General features: G+C 38.8%; 1 protein-coding gene across 2 annotated transcripts in view; it reads left to right on the top strand.

The window, feature by feature from the left end:
• The window catches only part of RABEP1 (rabaptin, RAB GTPase binding effector protein 1), a 90,943-nt gene that overhangs the window by 63,906 nt on the left and 4,501 nt on the right, over window positions 1-22,536 (top strand). For both annotated transcript variants that reach the window (XM_043903511.1, XM_043903510.1), the window contains 8 exons: window positions 1,126-1,593; window positions 2,847-2,951; window positions 6,900-7,016; window positions 11,933-12,031; window positions 15,507-15,647; window positions 18,992-19,181; window positions 19,804-19,859; window positions 22,133-22,231. In XM_043903511.1, the coding sequence (XP_043759446.1) occupies window positions 1,126-1,593; window positions 2,847-2,951; window positions 6,900-7,016; window positions 11,933-12,031; window positions 15,507-15,647; window positions 18,992-19,181; window positions 19,804-19,859; window positions 22,133-22,231 (1,275 nt within the window). The remainder of the gene's footprint in view (window positions 1-1,125; window positions 1,594-2,846; window positions 2,952-6,899; window positions 7,017-11,932; window positions 12,032-15,506; window positions 15,648-18,991; window positions 19,182-19,803; window positions 19,860-22,132; window positions 22,232-22,536) is intronic.

The raw sequence follows: 22,536 nt of genomic DNA, 5'->3' as shown, positions 1-22,536 counted from the left end.
GACAGAGGACGAGATGGTTGGATGGCATCACCAACTCAATGGACATGGGTTTGGGTGAACTCTGGGAGTTGGTGATGGACGGGGAGGTCTGGTGTGCTGCGGTTCATGGGGTCGCAAAGAGTCGGACACGACTGAGCGACTGAAATGAACTGCACCACATTAAAAAAATTGAAATGGAATTCACATAAAAAGAAACCATTTAAAATGTGCAATTCCGTGACCTTTAGTGTATTCACAGTGTAGTGCAGCCATCACCTGTCTCATTTCAGAACATTTTCATTGCCTCCAGAAGAGAGCCCCATATAGCATTAAGGAGTCACTCCCTACTTTATTTTCTCTTTAGCCTCTGGCAGCCACTAATTTGTTTTTGGTCTCTGGATTTACCTATTCTGGGTAAATTTCACTTGGATGGAATCACACTGTGTGACCATTTGTGTCTGGCTTCTTTCTCTTGATGGACGCCTTATTTAATGTGCTGATTACATCTTGCTTGAAACTTGGTTTCCAGCGTACAACATTCTCCCAAATAGACAAAAGTGATGTTTCTCAGGGCCTTGCCCTTGGTTTTCTTCTCATCCTGCAGACTCATCCAAGGTGTTCTGATTTGCTGTCACAATTATTACTATATGGTGGTTACGCCCAAATTTCTATCTAAAGATTTCTTTGTCCCTCTGCTGGGTGGAAATCTCCACTTGGATATACAGCAGGACCCCATGTTCAATTTACCCAACACTGAATTTCAGGAGACCTTCCTGATTTCCTGTGTCTGGGCTGAATTCTTCTCGTTGAGCTTCCAGAGCATTCAGTATGTAGCTGAAGCCTGTCATCATTTTATCAAGTATGATATTCTAATAGCCTGTTTCATTGGTTCACTTGTTTATTTTCTTGATGAAACTGTAAGCATCTTGGGGTCAGAGATTGCTCACAGTTGTATCCTGAGTGCTTGGTTCAGTGCCCAGCATATAGAAGACCATCAGTAAATGTATGCTCAGTGAATATACAGAGGTGGCATACTAAAGACTGTCATGTGTAACATGTGGCAAAATACTTTATAAAATGTGGTAGTTTTTCCTCTTTGAAAATAACAGGAATTGTCTAACTTGGCAATATATTTTCCCATTTCAGGAACATTTAGATAGCACCCATGGTTCAGTCCATTCTCTGGATGCAGACTTACTGTTGCCATCTGGGGATCCTTTCAGTAAACCAGACAATGATGTGTTTAAAGATGGACTCAGGAGAGCACAGTCTACAGATAGCCTGGGAACTTCAGGCTCACTGCAATCCAAAGCTTTAGGCTATAACTACAAAGCAAAATCTGCTGGGAACCTGGACGAATCAGATTTCGGACCGTTGGTAGGAGCAGATTCGGTAACTGAGAACTTTGATACCGCCTCCCTTGGGTCACTGCAAATGCCAAGTGGGTTTATGTTAACCAAAGATCAGGAGAGAGCAATCAAGGCGATGACACCGGAACAAGAGGAGACGGCATCCCTCCTGTCGAGTGTCACACAGGGCATGGAAAGTGCTTATGTGTCCCCCAGTGGCTACCGCCTAGTCAGTGAGACAGAATGGAATCTCTTGCAGAAAGAGGTGAGCTCTCCTCCTGGCTTTGCCTCTTGCTTGCTCTGAGGGATCCTGGATAGCTCTGGATTTATTGTCCATTCAAGAGATAGCCCCTGGAGCCAGTGCTCACACTTGTTGCTCAAAAATGGGTGTTAATCCATGTTGTCTGACCCTTACCTTTTCTGCTTTGGCTGTTCCAGGTGGTTATGACAGAGAAGGGAACTTACTAGCTGATTGTGTTGAGTGTAAACATTACCTGACGTCACACATCTTCAGTTGGAGTGATCTGCCTGAATAGCATAGCTAAGTTTGTGTAGCTGAATTTGTTTTGCTTTCCAGTTTTGCATAATCTCAGTGTATTCTAAGATTCATACTTTGATCTTTCTTTGAGGTCTCAAGTACAGATGCTTTTCAGTAGTTGATGCTGAGAGTGAGTTTGAGGTGGGTTGGAAAATATGGGAGAGAAGAGTAGGCAACCTTTAATGAGGTTAATTTTCCTGCTAATAGTATTTGCAAACTAAGAAGTAAGATTAGGAGATAAAAGCGTAAATATGTAGTTGCATAGTGCTTTACAGATTACAAAGCCCTTTCACATACCTCTTCTCTTTGACCTTCTTGATAATAATGAGACAATCAGGGTATGATTTTCTCCAACTTTAGAGATAAGGAAACTGGCTCAGAAAGGTCAAGTGAGTTGCTCAAATTTCCCCTTTGACTTAGAGGCAAAACCTGGATTGGGATTCACGTTTTATGACTTCTAGTGCTTTCTTTTACTCAGGGCCACTTTTCTTTAAAGAAACTTGGTTAGCAAGTGGAACAGCTTATTTAGGCTGAAAGAAACTATTCTCCTTGGGCTTATGCAAAACATGTGAAAAGGTGCTACTTAATTGTTTCATACCTGCTTTGTGCTTGGAGCTGGTGAAATGGTTAATTGGCACTCCGAGCTCCTGTCTCCTGTTGTTGGCTAGTATTGATTTAAATAGTGTGCCACAGTATAGTACCTTTTACTTTCCTTGTGTTTTCCTCAAATGTGGTAGTTTGGGGTCCCGAGCCTCTTGGTGATAAAGTTGTGTCCCTTGTTTTCCTATCATACTTGTATGGGACTTAGGATTTTTTAGAATTCAACTCTGTATTATAACTTCTTGCCATAAGCCCCTGAATAAATTGTTCACTCTGTTTTCTACTTCGAGTAGCATAGGTAAGACTACAAGTATTCCTCATGTATGTTTTGTGGGCTTATTTTGTTCTCGCTGATAAGAGATTATTTTGGTGTCCTTCAGATACACAATGCTGGAAATAAACTTGGTAGACGCTGTGATATGTGTTCCAATTATGAAAAACAATTACAAGGAATTCAGATTCAGGAGGCTGAAACAAGAGACCAGGTGAGTTTCTTTTGGGGTGTGCAAAACTGGTCAGCTGTTGATTTCATTGGAGGTGCTGAATTAATTGCCTTTCAGCCCTCCCAATTTGCTTTATGAAGTTTATCCATCTTGTGAAGTCTGAAATAATCTGTTGCATGTGATGTCAGTTACATTTCCAGTGGAAGGACATGACAGAATTTTTGCTTTTGTGTGTCTTTGCATGGCTAGCTTGCCCAGTACCACACTGGTCAGCTCAGCTGTTCCTTCTGCTTAAGGCCTAGACAGGTTATTGTCATGAATGCATACACAGGGAAAGTGTTTTATGATATGCAGGGTTAGGGAAATAAGGGGTTGACTATTGCTTATTGGATAAAAGCTTAATTGAATATTACATTAACCAGTATTTGGACTCTTTGTTGCTTATTGCCTACGTCTTGTCATAAATTTGTTGAATTAAGGGTAGTTTATAGGGTCACAGAAATTAAGATTTGGTAGATCAGATATGCTGAGATTGACAAGACCTTTCCAAATACAATACAAAAACAAGACTGGGAGCTGGCTGTGGCTCAGAGCATGAACTCCGTATTGCCAAATTCAGACTTAAATTGAAGAAAGTAGGGAAAACCACTAGACCATTCAGGTATGACCTAAATCAAATCCCTTATGATTATACAGTGGAAGTGACAAATAGATTCAAGGGATTAGATCTGATAGACAGACTGCCTGAAGAACTATGGATGGAGGTTCGTGACATTGTACAGGAGGCAGTGATCAAGACCATCCCCAAGAAAAACAAATGCAAAAAGGAAAAATGGTTGTCTGAGGAGGCCTTACAAATAGCTGAGAAAAGAGAAGCAAGAGGCAAGGGATAAAAGGAAAGATATAGTTCCAAAGAATAGCAAGGAAAGATAAGAAAGCCTTCCTCAGTGATCAGTGCAAAGAAGCAGAGGAAAACAACAGAATGGGAAAGACTAGAGATCTCTTCAAGAAAATTAGAGATACCAAGGGAACATTTCATGCAAAGATGGGCTCAATAAAGGACAGAAATGGTATGGAGCTAACAGAAGCCAAAGATATTAAGGAAAGGTGGCAAGAATACACAGAAGAACTGTACAAAAAAGCTCTTCACAACCCAGATAAGCACAATGGTGTGATCACTGACCTAGAGCCATACATTTTGGAATGTGGAGTCAAGTGGGCCTTAAGAAGCATCACTATGAACAAAGCTAGTGGAGGTGATGGAATTCTGGTTGAGCAACTTCAAATCCTAAAAGATGATGCTATGAAAGTGCTGCACTCAATATGCCAGCAAATCTGGAAAACTCAGCAGTGGCCACAGGACTGGAAAAGGTCACTTTTCATTCCAGTCCAAAGAAGGGCAGTGCCAAAGAATGTTCAAACTACCGCACAATTGCACTCATCTCACGCCAGCAAAGTAATGCTCAAAATTCTCCAAGCCAGGCTTCAACAGTACATGAACTGTGAAATTACAGATGTTCAAGTTGGATTTAGAAAAGGCAGAGGAACCAGAGATCAAATTGCCAACATTCGTTGGATTATCGAAAAAGCAAGAGAGTTCCAGAAAAACATCTGCTTTATTGACTAAGCTAAAGCCTTTGACTGTGTAGATCACAATAAACTGTGGAGAATTCTTAAAGAGATGGGAATACCAGACCACCTGACCTGCCTCCTGAGAAATCTGTGTGCAGGTCAAGAAGCAACAGTTAGAACTGGACATAGAACTACAAATTGGTTCCAAATTGGGAAAGGAGTAAGTCAAGGCTGTATATTGTCACCATGCTTATTTAACTTACATGCAGAGTACATCATGAGAAATGTTGGGCTGTATGAAGCACAAGCTGGAATCAAGATTGCCGGGAGAAATATCAATAACCTCAGATATGCAGATGACACCACCCTCATGGCAGAAAGCGAAGAAGAACGAAAGGGCCTCTTGATGAAAATGATAGAGGGGAGTGAAAAAGTTGGCTTAAAACTCAGCATTCAGAAAACTAAGATCATGGCATCCCGTCCCATCACTTCATGGCAAATAGAGGGGAAAACAGTGGAAACAGTGACAGACTTTATTTTTTTGTGCTCCAAAATCACTGCAGATGGTGACTGCAGCCATGAAATTAAAAGATACTTGCTCCTTGGAAGGAAAGCTATGACCAACCTAGACAGCATATTAAAAAGCAGAGACATTACTTTACCAACAAAGATCCAGCTAGTCAAAACAATGATTTTTCCAGTGGTCATGTATGGATGTGAGAGTTGGACTATAAAGAAAGCTGAGCTCTGAAGAATTGATGCTTTTGAACTGTGATGTTGGAGAAGACTCTTTTTTTAAATTTTATTTTATTATTATTATTTTTTTTAATTTTATTTTCGGAGAAGACTCTTAAGGGCCCCTTGGACTGCAAGTAGATCTGAGCAGTCCATCCTAAAGGAAATCAGTCCTGAATATTCATTGAAAGGACCGATGCTGAAGCTGAAACTTCAGTACTTTGGCCACCTGATGCGAAGAACCGACTCATTGGAAAAGACCCTGATGCTGGGAAAGATTGAAGGCGGGAGGAGAAGGGGACAACAGAGGATGAGATGTCTGGATGGCATCACTGACTTGATGGACATGAGTTTAAGTAGGCTCTGGGAGTTGATGATGGACAGGGAAGCCTGGGTGCAGCAGTCCATGGGGTTGCAAAGAGTCAGACACAACTGAGCAACTGAACTGAACTTTCCAAATACAGTGCCTAATAGTGGGTTCCTTGATAACATTTAGGAAATAATATAGAATTTCATGAGAGTAGACTTGTGAAAGTATATATAAGGAAAAAATAACTTTTTCTCTTATATTTCCAGATTGTTCTTTGGTTATTATGGAAGTGCTACTCTAGTCTTTAAGCTTAAGCCGATTAGAATGAACGCTTAATATTTTCAAATGCCTTTGGCATTAATTTCCTCCATATGTGTGTGTGGTTTTTTTTTTTTTTTTTTAACGATGTCTCAAAGGTAGATTTCTAAAGCCGTTTGTGAAGCTAATACAGCAATAGATGACCTCTGGTAGTTTGGTACAGGAATGGGTCATCTTGGGTTCCATAGTCATGTCAGACATTTTGCTCTTGCTTCAACTGTGCAGGCACTTTGCTGGGTTCTGAGTGTTCAGACACGGACAGAACACAGTACTGCCCATGGGGACGTTTTAGTGTTTCAACCCAAGCCATCCATTCAGTGTGGTTTGTTCTTGTACAGATAGAACTAGATGAGGAGTAGAGACATCTAACTTAACTCTGGGCTCTTAACTAGGGAAGGTTAGGGTTAGGGTGCAGCGAAGTTTGTTTTAGAGCTAGTGGGGAAAGGGTGTTCAAGGAGAGGAAAGATGTACGAAGGAACAGTCATGAAAGAAAATTGTGTGTTCCAGGGAGCATGAATAGTTCATGTGGCTAGGCATAGGGCGTGTGAGGGTCAGGGGAGAGAGAAGAGGAAGAGTGGGGGAAAATGGTGGGAAAGGAAGCTCCGAAGGGAAGGCCATGATAAGATCACTGAGGGGAGTAGTGTTGTGATGACTGAAGGGGTTTAAATTTTACCCTGAAGACTTTGGGAGGCATTTAAGGATTCTAAATAGGGACATAATGTGATTCGACTTTCATTTTAGAAATATTTATTGTGTTAGTGTGGATTGTAGACTGGAGGATGAAGATAGATTAGAGTTAGGGAGGCCAGGGCCCTAACCTAGAAGACATAGGAGAGAAAAAGCGTCTATTTTCAAATGGATATGAAAAATGTTTTGTTAACTGTAAAGCACAATATAGTTGTTGAGCAAGGTAATTCATCTCAGTTTTTTCTCAAATTGACAAATACGATTCTCAGGAAAAAAGATTATATGTAAAATTTTCTGGAGCTAGGGATTTAAAAAAATTCTATGAAAATTCTGTTACTTCCTTCTAATTGACATTTAAAATTGCATAGGTGAAAAAACTACAGGTGATGCTAAGGCAAGCAAATGATCAGTTAGAGAAGACAATGAAAGATAAACAGGAATTGGAAGACTTCATAAAGCAGAGCACTGAAGATTCAAGTCACCAGGTAAATGAGGGTTTTAGAATGTGACCCGTGGGAGATGACTGAGTTGTTTAAATAAGACAGTTCTGAAAACAAAGTGATGTTTTTTTCTTGCCCTGAAGATCTGACAGTTCTGTTATTTTCCTTCAGTTAAAAATAATCTCAAACTGATCTTTCTCTGGTGTCTGTTTTATAGATTTAAGGAAAATAACTTTTGAAATAACTGATTAGTGAATAATCAGGAGGGTCTGGGGTTCCTTTTTCCCCTTTGATTTTTATTAGGTTTTTCTGCTGCACAAGAAACCTGCTGACAAGAAAGATACTAGTTATCTTCCTGACTTTTTGAAAAAGTGTAGCATGCATAGAAAAACCCCCAAGATTGACTGATTAGCTAGAAAATTAGCCAAGAAAATTAGCTAGTACGTCAGAAACCCTCACTTCCCCCTCCACGTACTGTTTTCTTTCCAGAAGTAAGTATAGCCCTAACTTTTAACACCATTAGATCAGTTTTGTCTGCTTTTTTATTTTACAAAGTGAATTATATAGTTTGTATTCTTTTCTGTCTGTCTCCATTCAACATTGTGACGTTCCTGGTTACAAATGTGTGGCAGTTGTTATTTTCATTGTTGTAGTAGTTGTACAATTCATTATATGGCTGTATTATAATTTATCCATCTTAATGTTGATGAGCCTTTGGGTTGTATCCAGTTCTGGGATATTATGAATAAATCTACTTTGAAATTTTTGTATAGGACTTTATGTACATGTTGCTGCTGGGTATATGCCTTGGAGTGGAATGCCTGGGTCAAAATGTTCAAAATGTATGTCAACTTTTGGAGATAATAGTGCCAGAAAGTGGTTGTATGAGTTTATACTCTCCCCAGCAAAGTATGAGAAGAATTCCTGTGGGTCCACAGTCTTGGCAGACTTTGTTTTGTTTTAATTATAGCTGTTTTGGTGGGTGTGTAATGGTATTTCATTGTGGCTTAGTTTGCATTGAGGTTATGTAGCATTTTACGTGTCTATTAGCCATTGGGGTATTGTTGTGTGTATGTGTGTACGTGTGAAATTACTTCTTAAGTCTTATTTTTTTAAATTGGGTTGTCTTTCTCTCTTTTTTTTTTTTTTCACTTGTTTTTCTCTTCAGTTCAGTTCAGTCGCTCAGTCGTGTCTGACTCTGCAACCCCATGAATCGCAGCACGCCAGGCCTCCCTGGAGGATCTCTTAGGGGTCCTTTACGTAATCTTGTTAGAACGTTTGGTGATGTGTGCCAAATGTCTTCTACCTAGTACCTTATGTTTTTGTTATTTTAATGATGTCTTTTGAAGAAGTTATTAATTTTAATTTAGTTAAATTTATTGATCCTTCTCTTTATGATTTAGTGATTTTTATTGTGATCCTGGGGTTATGAAGATATTTTCATATATTTTGTAGAAGCTTCAGCGTTTATAGCTACCCACATTAATATCCAAAATCCATCTAGAACTGACTTTTATGTATAAGCTATAGATAAAGGTAAATTTTTACACTTTTTTTTTTCATTTGGATAGTCCATTCCTGTACCATTTAGTGAAAAGATTACCTTTTTATCATTGCTCTGCAAGATCATCTTTGTAAACTATCAAGTGAACATACATGTGTGGGTCAGTTTCAGGACTCTGTTTTAATTGATTAGTCTATTCACCTGTTTTTGTGCCAGATTCTGTGATAGTCATTTTTTTTTTTAGTTTTTATTTCTCTACTGAGAACTGTTTTTATTCATTTCAAGAGTATTTATGCTTATTCTAGGCAGCAGAGTTACAATAGCTATTTCAAAATCTTTGATAATTCCATTCTAGGTCATCATGGGGTTGGCATATGTTGATTTCCTTTCCTCTTGAGAATTGGCCACATTTTCCTGGTTCTTTCTATGTCAAGTACTTTTACATTGATCTTGGAGATTATGAATATTTTTTTGTGAGACTGAGTTTTGTTACCCAGATTAGGTTCAGTTCATAAGTTCTGTCTTGCCTGGTGTAGTAGGTAGTTCTAATGTCAGTTCATTTTTGAAAGCCTTTGCCGTGCTCCTCTGGCTGTGTCCCTGTGTGTATATAGCTCAGGGGTGAGTGTGAGACTTGCGCTGGTTCACGCACAGAATTAGGGCATCCTTTTCTAGCTTTCTCTCTCAGTACCACTCTACGCTTCAGCTCACAGGGGCCCTGTCCTGGCCCTGTGATCAGAAAGACAGTTCATCCTGTGCTGCTTGCTGCATCTCTTATTGCTTTACAATTGGAGCCACTCTCAGATTCATGCTGGCAAGAAAATAGGAAAAACCCCAAATAAGCAGTAAACCACTGTATGAATTGTTTCTCCTCATTTTGATTTCCTTCCCTAAACTGTCTGCTTTTGCTTAGTTTTTAGAGCCCTCAGGTAGTTGCTTTTTGTACTTTATGCAGAAGTTTTTAGGTGTAATCGGGGGAGAGAATGGTGTTGGTGGGCTTAGTCCCTCATGGACAGTGCCAGAAGTCTCCGTTCTCTCACATTTTTGTTTATTAGATATATCTTTCTCTTTCACCTTCATTCAGGAAGGATACTCTGGCCAGGTGTAGAATTCTGAGTACTTATGTTGTTTTCTTTCAGCACTTTGAAGTTATTATTCCATTGCTTCTGGCTTCCATGTTTCTGATGAGAAGTCAGCTATCAGTCTTATTGTTGCTCCTTTGAAGGTAAAATGTCATTTTTTCCCTAGCTCTTTTTAAAAATGTTCTTTTGTCTTTTGTTATTAGCAATTGTACTCTACTGTATACCTCAGTGTATTTTTCTTCATATTTCTGCTGTTTGGAGTTCACGGAGTATCTTGGATCTCTGAACCAGTGTCTTACATCATAATTGGAATATTCTCAGCCATATGTCTCTTTAAAAATCTGTTTTTATTGATACAGTAAGTGCATAAATCTCAAGTGTACAAGTTGGTGAGCTTTATTTTGTGTAAAATTTTACCAGGTAATAAATCATTATCTACATCAAGATACAGACCATTTTTAATACCTTTATGTTCTTTACTAATAAGTAAATACCCCACCTGCTGTACTTAGAGGTAGCCAGTATTCTAGCTTTTAACACTATGTTTTTAGTATTGCTTGTTCTTGGACTTCATGTGAATGGAATCATATGGTATGTAGCCTTTAGCATCCAGTCTGGTCATTATGTCTGTGAGACTTATCCATACTGTTCTGTGTATCAGTGGTTAGGTTTTTTAATGCTATGTATATTCTATAACATGATTATAGCATAATTCATTTATCCATTCTGCAGTTGAGAGATATTTGGATTGTTTCTTGTTTTTGACTATTGTGAGTGAACACACTCTCTAACATTCTTCTTGTACATGTCTTTTAGTGGACATGTGGACTTATTTCTCTTGAGTATATGTAGGGGTGAAATTATGGAGTTTTTGCATAGGTTAATTTTAACTCTACCAGTTATTTCCATTGACTGTTACTATCTTCAAATATTTTTATATGTTAGACATTAGCATTGCATCTACATGGCTTCTTTAATCTTCTTTATTTCCCATCTTTTTGTCTTTATTATTGTAGGATCACTGATTTTCTCTTCCAGTAGGTCTAATCTGTTAAACTTATTCATTGAATTTTTAATAATTTGGATAATTGATTTTTTTAGTTTATTATTTCCATTTGGTTGTTTTTATTGTTTCCATTAAGTCTCTGGTGGGGCTAAATTTCTGAACAGATCAAATACAGCTATTTTAAAGTCTGTTGTTAATAACATGTGGATTCATTGTAGATCTATTTCTGTTTTGTTTTCTATCACTTCCTTTTGTTTTTTTTATCATAGTCTTGTGTATTCTTACTTGAGTGCTAGACATTATATATGAAAATTGTTGAAATGAAATAATTTTTCTTAGAGGCAGACAACTAGTTGTGGGTCACCAATAATCCAATCATGGATCACCTTAATTTGTTTACAGGAATTGAGACTATATGCAGTTGTGAAGGTTGGATTATTTTAAATTCTTTCCTTATACTCTTGGGTGTGTCCCTTTGGGGACCCGATCCAAGTGCAGGGTGTCACCAGGGACTCCTCTGGGTGGTGGGTCTCGGACTCTCTAACTTTTGCCCCTCTTCCTGAGGCTCTGAGACGCTGCTCCATTTCTCAGTGTCACATCTGTTTCCTTTGGAATTGGCACTTGCTTCTGGAGAAGAGTTGTTGCAGAGGCTGCATCCGGTTCTCCAAGTGTCCTCATTCTGGTCCTTGGCTCTGTGATTGTTTTTTGCCTTATTTTTGTCTGGTTTTCTTAATTCTCAGCAGAAATGTTGGTTTGCACTACCTATTTTGCCACTACTGGAGACAGAATTCTGAAAATAATCATTTTTTAAATGTCTAACCAAATTTATTTTTATTTTACCACTCTTATATACAAGTCATCAGTTTGTACATAAACCCCTCATTGGGAACATTAAACTAATTCAGGGGAGTTTCTCATGTATCTGTTCTCTTAAGTACATCATCTTGGAAGACTGCAGCTAGTTCAGAGGAGATTTGTTTATCCTTTAAACTGTGTGGGTTTTTGTGTGTGTGGACAGTTTCAAAATTTTTTTGATTTTTAATTAGCTCTTTTAAGAATAATATTTATAATTGGATCACATGGATTATTACTATGTCTGGAGACCATATTGTTCATGTTCATGTTCATTGTTCATGTTCGGCAGTGGCTGAGCCCTGGGGACTTTGGTACTGCCTTGTGTCATCTGAAAGGCTGAGACTTTTGTACACAGTAGGTTCACACATATTTGTTGAATGATGGATGAGTGGTGTTTTATGAACTACTAAAAAAATCAATTCTGGACATTAAGCAGGAGATGGTAGAGTTAGTTTCAGAATAGCCAGATTCCTAATAGCCATATTTTCTGTGTATGATTTTTTTTTTTTCTTTCAAGATCTCTGCACTTGTCCTAAGAGCCCAAGCATCAGAAATCTTACTTGAAGAGTTACAGCAGGGGTTTTCCCAGGCAAAGAGGGATGTTCAGGAACAGATGGTAAGTTAACAGTTAAATAAACATTAACTATGGTAAATATTTTGAGTAAATTCTAAGAGATCATAAAGGACAGAGGAGCCTAGCATGCTGCAGTCCATGGGGTCTCAAAGAGTAGGACATGACTTAGTGACTTAACAACAACATATTAAATGCATTCTGTCTTGAAATAATCTTTGATGTGACTTTATCTTCCTGGCCAAAGTGGTTCCTGTTATGTTCTTCAGAGCCTACAGAACATTAGTAATGAACAAGATTATGTAAAGAGATTATTCTTTTTTTAAACTTACCTCTTGATTTAAAAAAATGATCACCTTTAACTTACTTTTCTTTGATCTGAGAAATCTAAACAAAATAAACTATGGACCAGCATTTAATTTTCAGTTATAAATACAAGCTAAAAGTTAACCTCTCAAAGACCTAGGAGGTACAGCTTTTGAGCAGCTATTGCACTTTTCCTGGACAGCTGACTTATTTAAAAAAAAAAAAGCCTCAGTAATTTCATAGGAATTATGATATGATAAAAGTGCATCATAATTGCTACAGTAATGGAGAACTTCCAGAAGGCTGTCAATTTTGAGAGAAATAGAAACAGATAGCTTCCCAAAGAAGAGCTGCCTGGAACCTCTGCAGAATTTTCTCCAGCTTTGGGCCTCCTCCTCCCCAGGCAGGCTCCATTTGCCTTGTTCTTCCTTTTTCTCAGAGTTGGAGCCCTGCATCTGATGGCCCTTGTAAATTACAGCAGTGTTGGTCCTGCTGGAGTGATCCTGCAGAGTTGCCTCTTGTTCATCTCCTCCAGGGATGACAGGAAAACACACAAACCCTAGGTTGTATGGTAATTGTTTTTGAGGGGCATTGGGTCAGTATATGAATGGCCTTGAGCTGACCCCTGAACACCAGCCCTGGTCTGTTGTGGAACATCTCATTCTCAACACTGACTGGAGAGAGTTTCATGTCATTTCATTAATTAGAGGCTATGAAATAATAATCTGACCTCAAAAACAGTTAAATGCTGGCAAAGTTTCATTATTCAGTTTCTTCTCTTCAGAGAAGAGTAGCTATGGTAATGGTTGGAATTTTGATATCTCCCACTGTTTGTTTTGAAAATTTTCAAACTTAGAGATGTTTATGTTTATGGACTGAACACTCATAAGATCTTCACTTAGGTTTACCAGTTAATATTTTGCCACATTTTATGTGCTTCCAGTTGTTACTCAGTCTCTTTCTTTCATATATATGGATGTTATGTAATGTACATGTGTATTTGTTTTTTTTTTTCTGAGCCATTTGAAAGTAAGTTGTAGACATCATGACACTCCTAAATATTTCAGTATGTATATTTCCAAAGAACAAAGAAATTGTTCTACGTAATCACAATATGGTTATTATGTGCTTAAAATGTAACCACTGTCCCCCAAAGCCCTTGATTATATTTAGTGCTGGTTTTACTTTTTGATCAAGGAACCAGTCAGAGATCACATACTGCTACTTTGTTGTCATGTCACTTTATTCTCTTTTAATCTAGAATAGTCACCCACTTCTTTTTTACTTTGGCATTTACGACATTAACATTGTTAATAAGAGTCCAGACCATTTGCCTTGTAGAGTGCATTTGTCTGATTATTTCCACATGGTCAGACATTTTGGAAAGAATACTACATGGATGAAATGATTCAGTGGAAAGTTCATAACAAGAGGCATGTTATGATGGGTGGTTCCATTGTTGGTGACGTTAAGTTCAATCACCTGGTTAAGATGGGAACACAATAGTTTTAGAATGACTACATTAATATTGCTACCAACAGCAAACCTATTAAGTGAAGCTCAGCATTTCTTTGTTGGCCCTCCATTGGGTCCGCATATGTGGATGCAGAGGGCTGGCTGTAAGTGAGTTGAGTATCTCAAATTTGGTATGGGAGCGTGTCTTGGAACCAATACTCTGTGGATACCAAAGAACAACTGTAGTTCTTTTTACCCTGAGACTGCATCCCAGGTGAGGATTTACAGTCTGGGTGCTGTGTTCAGAGATTACTTGAACTGGTTTTTCTCTCTGTGGTTGTGTTACCAGTTTGAACACAAACAGAAGCAAATGGAGCTATGTATTACATTTTTTATTTTCTTCTTTTTTGATTTACTTTTTTGTTTTTTGAACAAGCAACATGGTTCATAAATCAGAACTATAAGCATATGCAATCGCTTAGAAATTTCACTGCCATTCCCTCATCCTTTCATTCAGTTCCCACACACTCCCATACATGATATTTTACAAGTATTCTTGGTTTATCTTTCTGTTTTCCTCGTTACAATAATAAACAAATATAAACATATTCTCTTTTCCCTTCTTTCATATCCAAGAGGTAGTAGAGTGCTAATATTTTGTTGTAAGTGGGTTGAAATTAAGCATAAGCCACCATTCTGGTCTGAAATAAATAAGAGTCGGTAGAATTAACCAAAGCTTTTACATGACCTTGCCTTCCTACTAGCAGCCTATTTGTCCTTCAGGATGCAGTGGGCACCTTCTATGGGAATCTTCTTGAACCCTCTCTGCTAATTAGATGCCCTTTGTCCTTTTATCACTGTGGTACCCTTGTCTGTTACAGCACCTGTAGTATGGTTGGGTGATTCTGGGTTTACTTGTCTTTCCCTCCACTGCTCCATGAGCTTCTCTAGGGCAGTCTGTTGGTTATCCCTGTTTCCCGTAGGCAGTAAAATGCTTGGTTAGAATAGTAGTTGCTAAACAAATGTTGAAGGTGGAGTAATCTTGTTAAGTGTATGTTTAAGTTCAATGGTTAGTATTAAAAATTATCAGAAATATTTTTACAGAATTGTATCTGCAGTTGTATCTGCAATTGTATGTTATACTCAAATTAGCTGACTTTTATATTGATATAAATTCACAGGAAATACCTAAAATTGTTTTATACATCAGCTAGCAGAAAAAGTAAGAACATGCTCCATTTTAAGAATGAACTCCTCAAAGGCCCTGTATTTCCTAATATTTGGGGTCCTTGGGCCACTCACAGTGGTCCTGAGCTTGAACACACATGTGTGTGATGAAAGACGAAGTCACTGCTTTCTGTTTCTCCCTACTTGGTGTGGGATGCGTGCTGTGAGGAAATAGGAGTTCTCTTGGAATACACACTGTGTTTGATACAAGTCTCAATTATGTAAACCTCTTCCACTGAGCTAGAGATGCTGGTCCTAGGGATGTGAGGGAAGAAATTCATTACCTTCAAGCTTTTGGTGGCAACAGCGGAGAATGAGCTCAGGTACTTGCTCCATTTCCTGTCCCCTTGAATATACGTAATGGCTGTAGGTCAGTCAATCTCTGATCTGCTTTCTGTGAGTCTTACAGAGCTTTGTCATGTACCCTCCATCCTCAGCCCTTATTTCATTTGACCTTTGTTTTTCACTGGTGCAGTTATCAGCAGACAGGATTTACCTTTCTGGCTGTGATTAGTGTCTGTTTCTATTTTAGGCAGTGCTGATGCAGTCACGGGAACAGGTTTCAGAAGAACTGGTGAGGCTACAGAAAGATAATGACAGTCTTCAGGGAAAGCATAGCTTGCATGTGTCATTACAACAAGCAGAAGACTTCATTCTCCCAGACACTATGGAGGTAACTTGTTTTCTATATGATAAAAAACGTAAACAAGTACATTTTCTGAAATATCTATAAAGTCTTCTTTTTAAAAAAGTTTACAAATAACAAATGCTAGAGAGGGTGTGGAGAAAAGGAAACCCTTCTGCACTGTTGGTGGGAATGTAAGTTGGTACAGGCACATAGAGAACAGTATGCAGGTTCCTCAGTAAACTAAGAATTGAGTTTTCATATGATCTAGCAATTCCACTCCTGGGCATATATTTGGACGAAACTGTGATTTAAAAAGATACATGCACTCCTATGTTCACAACAATGCTATTCACAATAGCCAAGATGTGGGAACTACCCAAATGTCCATCTACAGATGAATGGATAAAGATGATGTGGTACATAATATACAATGGAAAATATTCATCCATAAAAAAAGAACAAAATAGTGCCATTTGCAGCCACTTGATGCAACTGGAAATGTGGCCAAAAATTAAAAAAAAAAAAAACAGACTTTACTGAAATATAATTCACTTACCAAATAACTTACCCATTTAAAGTGTACAATTCAATGTTTTAAAATATATTCTCAGATGTGTAGCCATCACCACAGTCATTTTTAGTATATTTTCATAACCTCAAAGAGAATCCCCTTACCTTTTATTCAACCCTTCCTCCCCAAGCCTTAAGCCACAACTAATCTACTTCCTGTCTATAGATTGTCCTTTCTTTCATATGAATGGAATCCTACAACTTGTGGTCTTTTGTGTCTGGTTTCTTTCATATATCTTTTTGTTTTCAAGGTTCATTCATGTCATATAGCATGTTATCAGTATTTCATTCATTTTTATGACCGAATAATACTCTACTATATGGCTATTTTGTTTATCCATTTGCCTACTAATGGATATTTGGGTTGTTTCCACTTTGGACTATGAATATATTGCCATAAACATTCATGTATAGGTTTAGGTGTGGACATATGTTTTCATTTCTTTTGGGTTTAAACCTAGGAGTGGATTTGCTGGGTCATTTCTCCACATTCTCACTGACAACCATTGTTATCTCACTTTGTGATTATCCTAGGTTTATCTCACTTTGTGATTATCCTAGGGTGTGAAATGGTGTCTTATTGTAGTTTTGATTTCCATTTCCCTAAGGTTAATTTGCATTTCCCTAATGGCTATTGAGCATCTTTTCATATGTTTATTGGACATTTTTATATCTTCCTTGGAGAAATGCCTGTTTTAAGATCCTTTGCTTACTCTTAAATTGGGTTGTTTGCTTTTTATTTTTTTGAGTTTTTTTTTATTTATTTTTTTATTTTTTTAATTTTTTATTAGTTGGAGGCTAATTACTTCACAACATTTCAGTGGGTTTTGTCATACATTGATATGAATCAGCCATAAATTTACACGTATTCCCCATCCAGATTCCCCCTCCCACCTCCCTCTCCACCCGAGTTATAAGAGTTTTATAATATTTTTTTGAGTTATAAGAGTTCTTTATAAATTCTAGATTTAAGTACTTTCTCAGGTAAATAAATGATTTACAGGTGTTTTCTCCCATTTTATGGATTGTCTTTTTCATTTTCTTGATGGTGTCCTTTGAAACATAAAAGTTTTTAATTTTGATAAAGTCCAATTTATCTCTCCTTCTGTTGGCTTATGCTTTTAATGCTGTATCTAAGAATCCTTTGCCAAATTGAAGGTCTCTATTCTTGCAGGATAATTGAGAAGGCACCAGAAATGAAATATTTGAAGGGGGTCTCCATGCTGGCTCCTTGTGATGTTAGATTTTCTATATAGCACTTAGGATACAGCACACTCCTTCTGTCTTCTGATAACTTTTATAACACTTGGTCACTTCCATTCTTTTGTGGTTGGGTGAATCAGGGCTGCGAAGCCTGAAGTTTCTTGAGACATTTATAACTATCTCAACTTTTTCCAGCCTTTATATTCATGTTTAAAAATCTTTCACTATATGAAAAATATCATCTTGGGCTAAACCCAAGTAAACATAAATTGAATAGGCAAAGATGAGATTTCATAAAGCAACTCTCAGAAAAATATTTCTTGTAAAATCTTTTGGTCTTTTTTAAAAAAGAAATTTATAATTGTTAAATTTTTAAAAGTCAGATATTACAAAGATTTATAGCTTTGTAAGTAACAATGTTTCCTAATCCTGCCCTACAGATTAATCCCCTACTGTTTGGACCTCATTCTGTTTTCCTGTATAGATGTTAACATGACTTTTTTTTTGTTCTTATTTACTTATTTACACAGGCTCCATTGCCTGCCCTTCCTTTTAGCTCCTTGCTGTCTCCCTCTCCTTTCCCTGCCCTCCCCCAACCTGTGGTCTCAGCTCAGGTTACAGACACTCTGAAGAGCTCTCTATCCTTTCTGAACTGGTGACTGATATCATCAGGGAGAAAGTTTTGGGGACCTGTCTACTTTTGCTATCAGTATACCACTTTCCTTGTCAAACTTTTCTCTTGGCAGGAAAGATTCCTCTCTTCCATGTTCTATAGAGACTTTTAATACCTAGATTTTTAAGAAGTTCCCAGAATCCTTGAAGGTTATAACCAGTCTCGCTTGTAAAGCTTGATTCTTTAATAAATCTTAATGAAATTTTTCTTGATACAGATTTTCAATTACTTTTTTTTCCCCTGCTGTTCTTTAATTTATATACATTTGGTAGTTATCTAAGAATCCCAGTTTTTACTGTAAGGTTGCTTTAGGATATAATTGGGAGGGTTTTTAGAAGACGACAACTACAATTTAGGGAAAAAGTAAAAAAAGACTTAAACTGAATTTATTACAGAAAAACAGCTGATCACCTTGGAAAGCCTCTCATTGCATATTTGCCTCAGACCTGACAGTACTTTGCCTTTGTGGTAGATGTTCAACAAGTGTTTATTTGAATGAATAAATAGATAAATAAATAAGTATATTTTGTCATCTTGGAGTTCACACTTGCTTTTGAGTTTCAGTTTTTGGTCCTCATTCACTAACTCCTCTCAAATTTAAGCAGGTAATAGCGGAAGTGTCTAAGCTATTCATAGTGAACCCCACATTGTAAGTCATCCAACATTTAAATTTTTACATTTATGAAACAGTTTTGAGGGAAAAATACATAGTTCACAATATACAGTTTTTGGTTGGCAATGTTATCTTATTTCTGTAACATACTGAATATTAACATGGCATGACACCTGCCTCTTGAAGCCAAGAATGGGTTGGGTTCAAAGTCCTGAGTTTTGAACTATCTAAAATAATATCTGAAGTTCTGGTTGCAGAAAATCTTTAGCTTTTTTTGTTTATTTTCTTTCACCCTTAAAAACCCAATAACTATTTGTTTCTTGGATCCAGGCACTCCGGGAGTTGGTATTAAAATACCGTGAGAATATCATTAATGTGCGGACAGCAGCAGATCACATGGAAGAAAAGCTGAAGGCTGAAATACTTTTCCTGAAAGAGCAGATTCAAGCAGAACAGTGTTTAAAAGAAAACCTTGAAGAAACTCTGCAGCTAGAAATAGAAAACTGCAAAGAAGAAATAGGTGAAGATAAAAGTGATGTAGTTTAGAATTGGAGGCACTAAATAAAACTTCTATCTGGTTATGAGAAGTAGTAATAGTCTTGGAATGTAGAAAACAAAAAGTATAGGAAGGAACTAAGTAAGGACTCAGTCCCTTTTCCCACATGTTCTGATATAGCCCCTGATAAGGAGTTTAAAAAAAAACCCAAACATGTTTTTAGGAGCTCTGGTGGTCCCTGGCAGTTACTAAATAGACAGGGAACTCTGGACTTGAACCCTGACACTGGAGCCTGTGAGAAGATGGGTGGCAGTTCCTCCAGAACTTAGAATTGTTAACAGACTTCTGCCAGGGTTACCCTGGCCCCGCCCCACCACATAGTGAGGTGTCAGGATTTGAGGCAGATAGTTTATGCCATGGTGTTCATCTGTGTGCGCTCTGACCTTGACATGAGCTTGAATGTTATGCTGATTGGTTGGGGATAATTGTGAGAAGGGATGTTGGTCCCCCACCACCACCCTACCCACTGTGTTCAGTACATTTGACTCCTTTCGTTCTGAGATTGAGCTATGGTACAAAAGGGCATTTTAAGATTTAAATGCAAAATAATCAATAAATGCTGACATGTCTCCTTTTTTCCTCCTAGCTTCCATCTCTAGCCTAAAAGCTGAATTAGAAAGAATAAAAGTAGAAAAAGGACAGGTGAGTTTCATGAGTTTGAAATTGATTCTGTCAGCAGCTAGTAGGTATTTATTGAATCCTACTGTGCTAGACTCAAGGAATAAAGTATAGTTAGAACATAGTCCCTGCCTTCAAGGAACTCCCGGGAAAAGTATAGTGGAATATGACGGAATATAGTGGCTGATGATGGTAGAGACCATTTGGTGAGAGCCTGCTCTGTGTTGGCAGGAGGAGATACAGGGAAGACTGAGATGTGACTTAGTCTGGAACTTACACTGTGGTGGGAAGACAGGCAAGGCATGGTCTTTTCTTTAAAGGATATTTATTTGGCTGGTTTAAGTGACTGCGCTGGGTCTTAGTTGTGGCATGTGAGATCTAATTCCCTGAACAGGGATTGATCCTTGGCCCCCTGTATTGGGAGCATGGAGTCTTAGCTACTGGACCACCCAAGGCATGGTCTTAACATGACACGTATTTAAAGCTACCATGGAAATACGTATGAAGTCTGTTACAAACAGGAGGTGATGTTTTCCACTTGCTTAGTCTCCGTCTCGTAAGACATCATGAACACCTTCTAGTAAATGACCCATTCAGCTCACTGGCCTCATAATTTCTTGAATCAGTGAACTTTTACTCCATCTAGCCCTACCTTGCCACACTCCTGCTTGCACCTTGCCCCACTTCTGACGTCACACTCCAGGCTCATATCTCTTGACAGTCTACCATCTTTCTAGCCCTTTATCCTATAGGTTTATCTGTCTGAGAACGTCATTCAAACCTTCAGTTCCTTGAACTTTTCCTTTTCTGGTTTTAGCAGCTTCCTCATGACTTTGCTTTCTTTGCTTCTAAGTGGCATCTGACAGGGCTTGTCTCTTTATCTAGTCTCCCCCCAGTGCCTGCAAGCCCTCTCATCCCTTGTCCTTCTGCTGACCTTATTGGTATGCCCAACCCCAGACTAATCCTGGTGTCCACCTTCTCTGCCTCTTGGACCACTGGAAGGAGTAACATGCCTGCTCCTGCTGCCACATGCTGCTCAGTAGCTTTCCATCTGTTCTTAGTTGTTCCCTTCCATTCCCTGCAGTGGTTGTTCAGTCCCCACTCACCTCACCTCTTGATGGCCTTGTGCCCCTATCGTAAGCAGGACCATCTTCAGCTCTTGCCTCTGCAGTAACATGTTTGCTTTTTTCCTCCCAGCCTTCTCCTTCTTGCATCTTAAGAAAGGATGATGACCTGATTCTGACCAGTCTTCTGTCACTGCACATGTGCTTTGACTTAACCACTCACGTCTTTTCCTGGCATCTTTGCTGTCTTCCTCTTTCACTGTGGGCCTTGAACTTCTACGTGTTGATTGGTTTTTTCCATTTTGCATAACCACGCTCAGAGGTCTCCTAGTAAAGGGGAGAAGTTTCTCTTTGAATTGCACTTCTTTCTCCAGCTACTGATCTTTCTTTTTCCTTTTATGCCCAGAGTTCTTGAAAGAGTCATCTCCACTGCCTGACCTCCCAGTCATTCCCCCGCCCACTGCCGTCTGGCTGCGGCCCCCTGTGCTATCAAGGTTGTGCTGGCAGGAGACGCCAGTGTCCCAGTGTGTCTGTCTCTCCCACTACCACTGTTTGGGTTGACTTCAGTGCTCACCTGACTCATTGTAACAGTGTAACTTCTTTCCCTGACTCCAAAATGTATCCCTTTCCAATTCATTTTTGTATTGAAACCAAGGTGATCTTTAAAGATTATAAACTTGACTGTGAGCCAGTCTGGTTTAAGACCCTTCAGTAGTTCCCGTAGCCCGGCGGGGCTCCCCTGCCTCTCAGGCCTCAGCCTCCAGGGCCAGCACCCTGTGCTGTGAGGTAGCAAGAACTCAGCTCAGTTCCTTAACTCATTATTTATATATGTCCACTCCCTCCTTTTGGAGTCTCTCTCTCCACCTTCTCCCCTTTACAACCCCTTTGGGTCAGATGTCATCTCTTCAAGGAAGCCCTTGCCAACTTTTCTGGCAGAATTAAGTGCTTCTTCATCCATGTTCATATGCCACAGTTAACTGACATGTCTGTCTCTCCTGCAGCACGTAGGAGGTACCTAATAAATGTTTAATAAAAGAAACAGTAGGTCTTGAAGAATAAATTGAAAATCCACAGATACCAGAGGGCAAGGAGAGGATTCCAAGCACAGCCAATGTCCAGGGCCCTGGAGGATGCGCGTTTGGGTGCAGCTCTTCAGGCTGCAGGCTCCTGGCAGGTGTGCCGTCACCTGCAGGGAGTTTCTGTGTTTCAGCTTTCTCCTTCTTAATTTTACAGTTGGAGTCCACATTAAGAGAGAAGTCTCAACAGCTTGAGAGTCTTCAGGAGATGAAAATGACGTTGGAAGAACAGCTGAAGAAAGAAACTGCTGCTAAGGTGAAACATTTTTGTTGGTAGTTTCATTTAAGCAAAACAAAACAGGGACTTTCCTGGTGGTTCAGTGGCTAATAAGACTGCACTCCCAATGCAAGGGGTCCAGGTTCAATTTCTGGTCAGGGGACTAAATCTGGCCTGCCACAGCTTTGTTTGCATGCCACAACTAAGACCTGGCCCAGCCTAATAAATAAATAACATTAAAAAAAAACCACAACAATGTAAAGGATGTAGGATCACATCTTCCCTGTTTAAAAAAAAGCCCTGCTCCTTCGATAGAGCCCCCTTCTGAAAGCTGGCAACTCTCT

The sequence above is a fragment of the Cervus elaphus genome, chromosome 5, assembly GCF_910594005.1.
Source record: "Cervus elaphus chromosome 5, mCerEla1.1, whole genome shotgun sequence".
In the NCBI taxonomy this organism is placed as follows: domain Eukaryota; kingdom Metazoa; phylum Chordata; class Mammalia; order Artiodactyla; family Cervidae; genus Cervus; species Cervus elaphus.
This window is presented reverse-complemented; position numbering and strand designations above follow the sequence as displayed.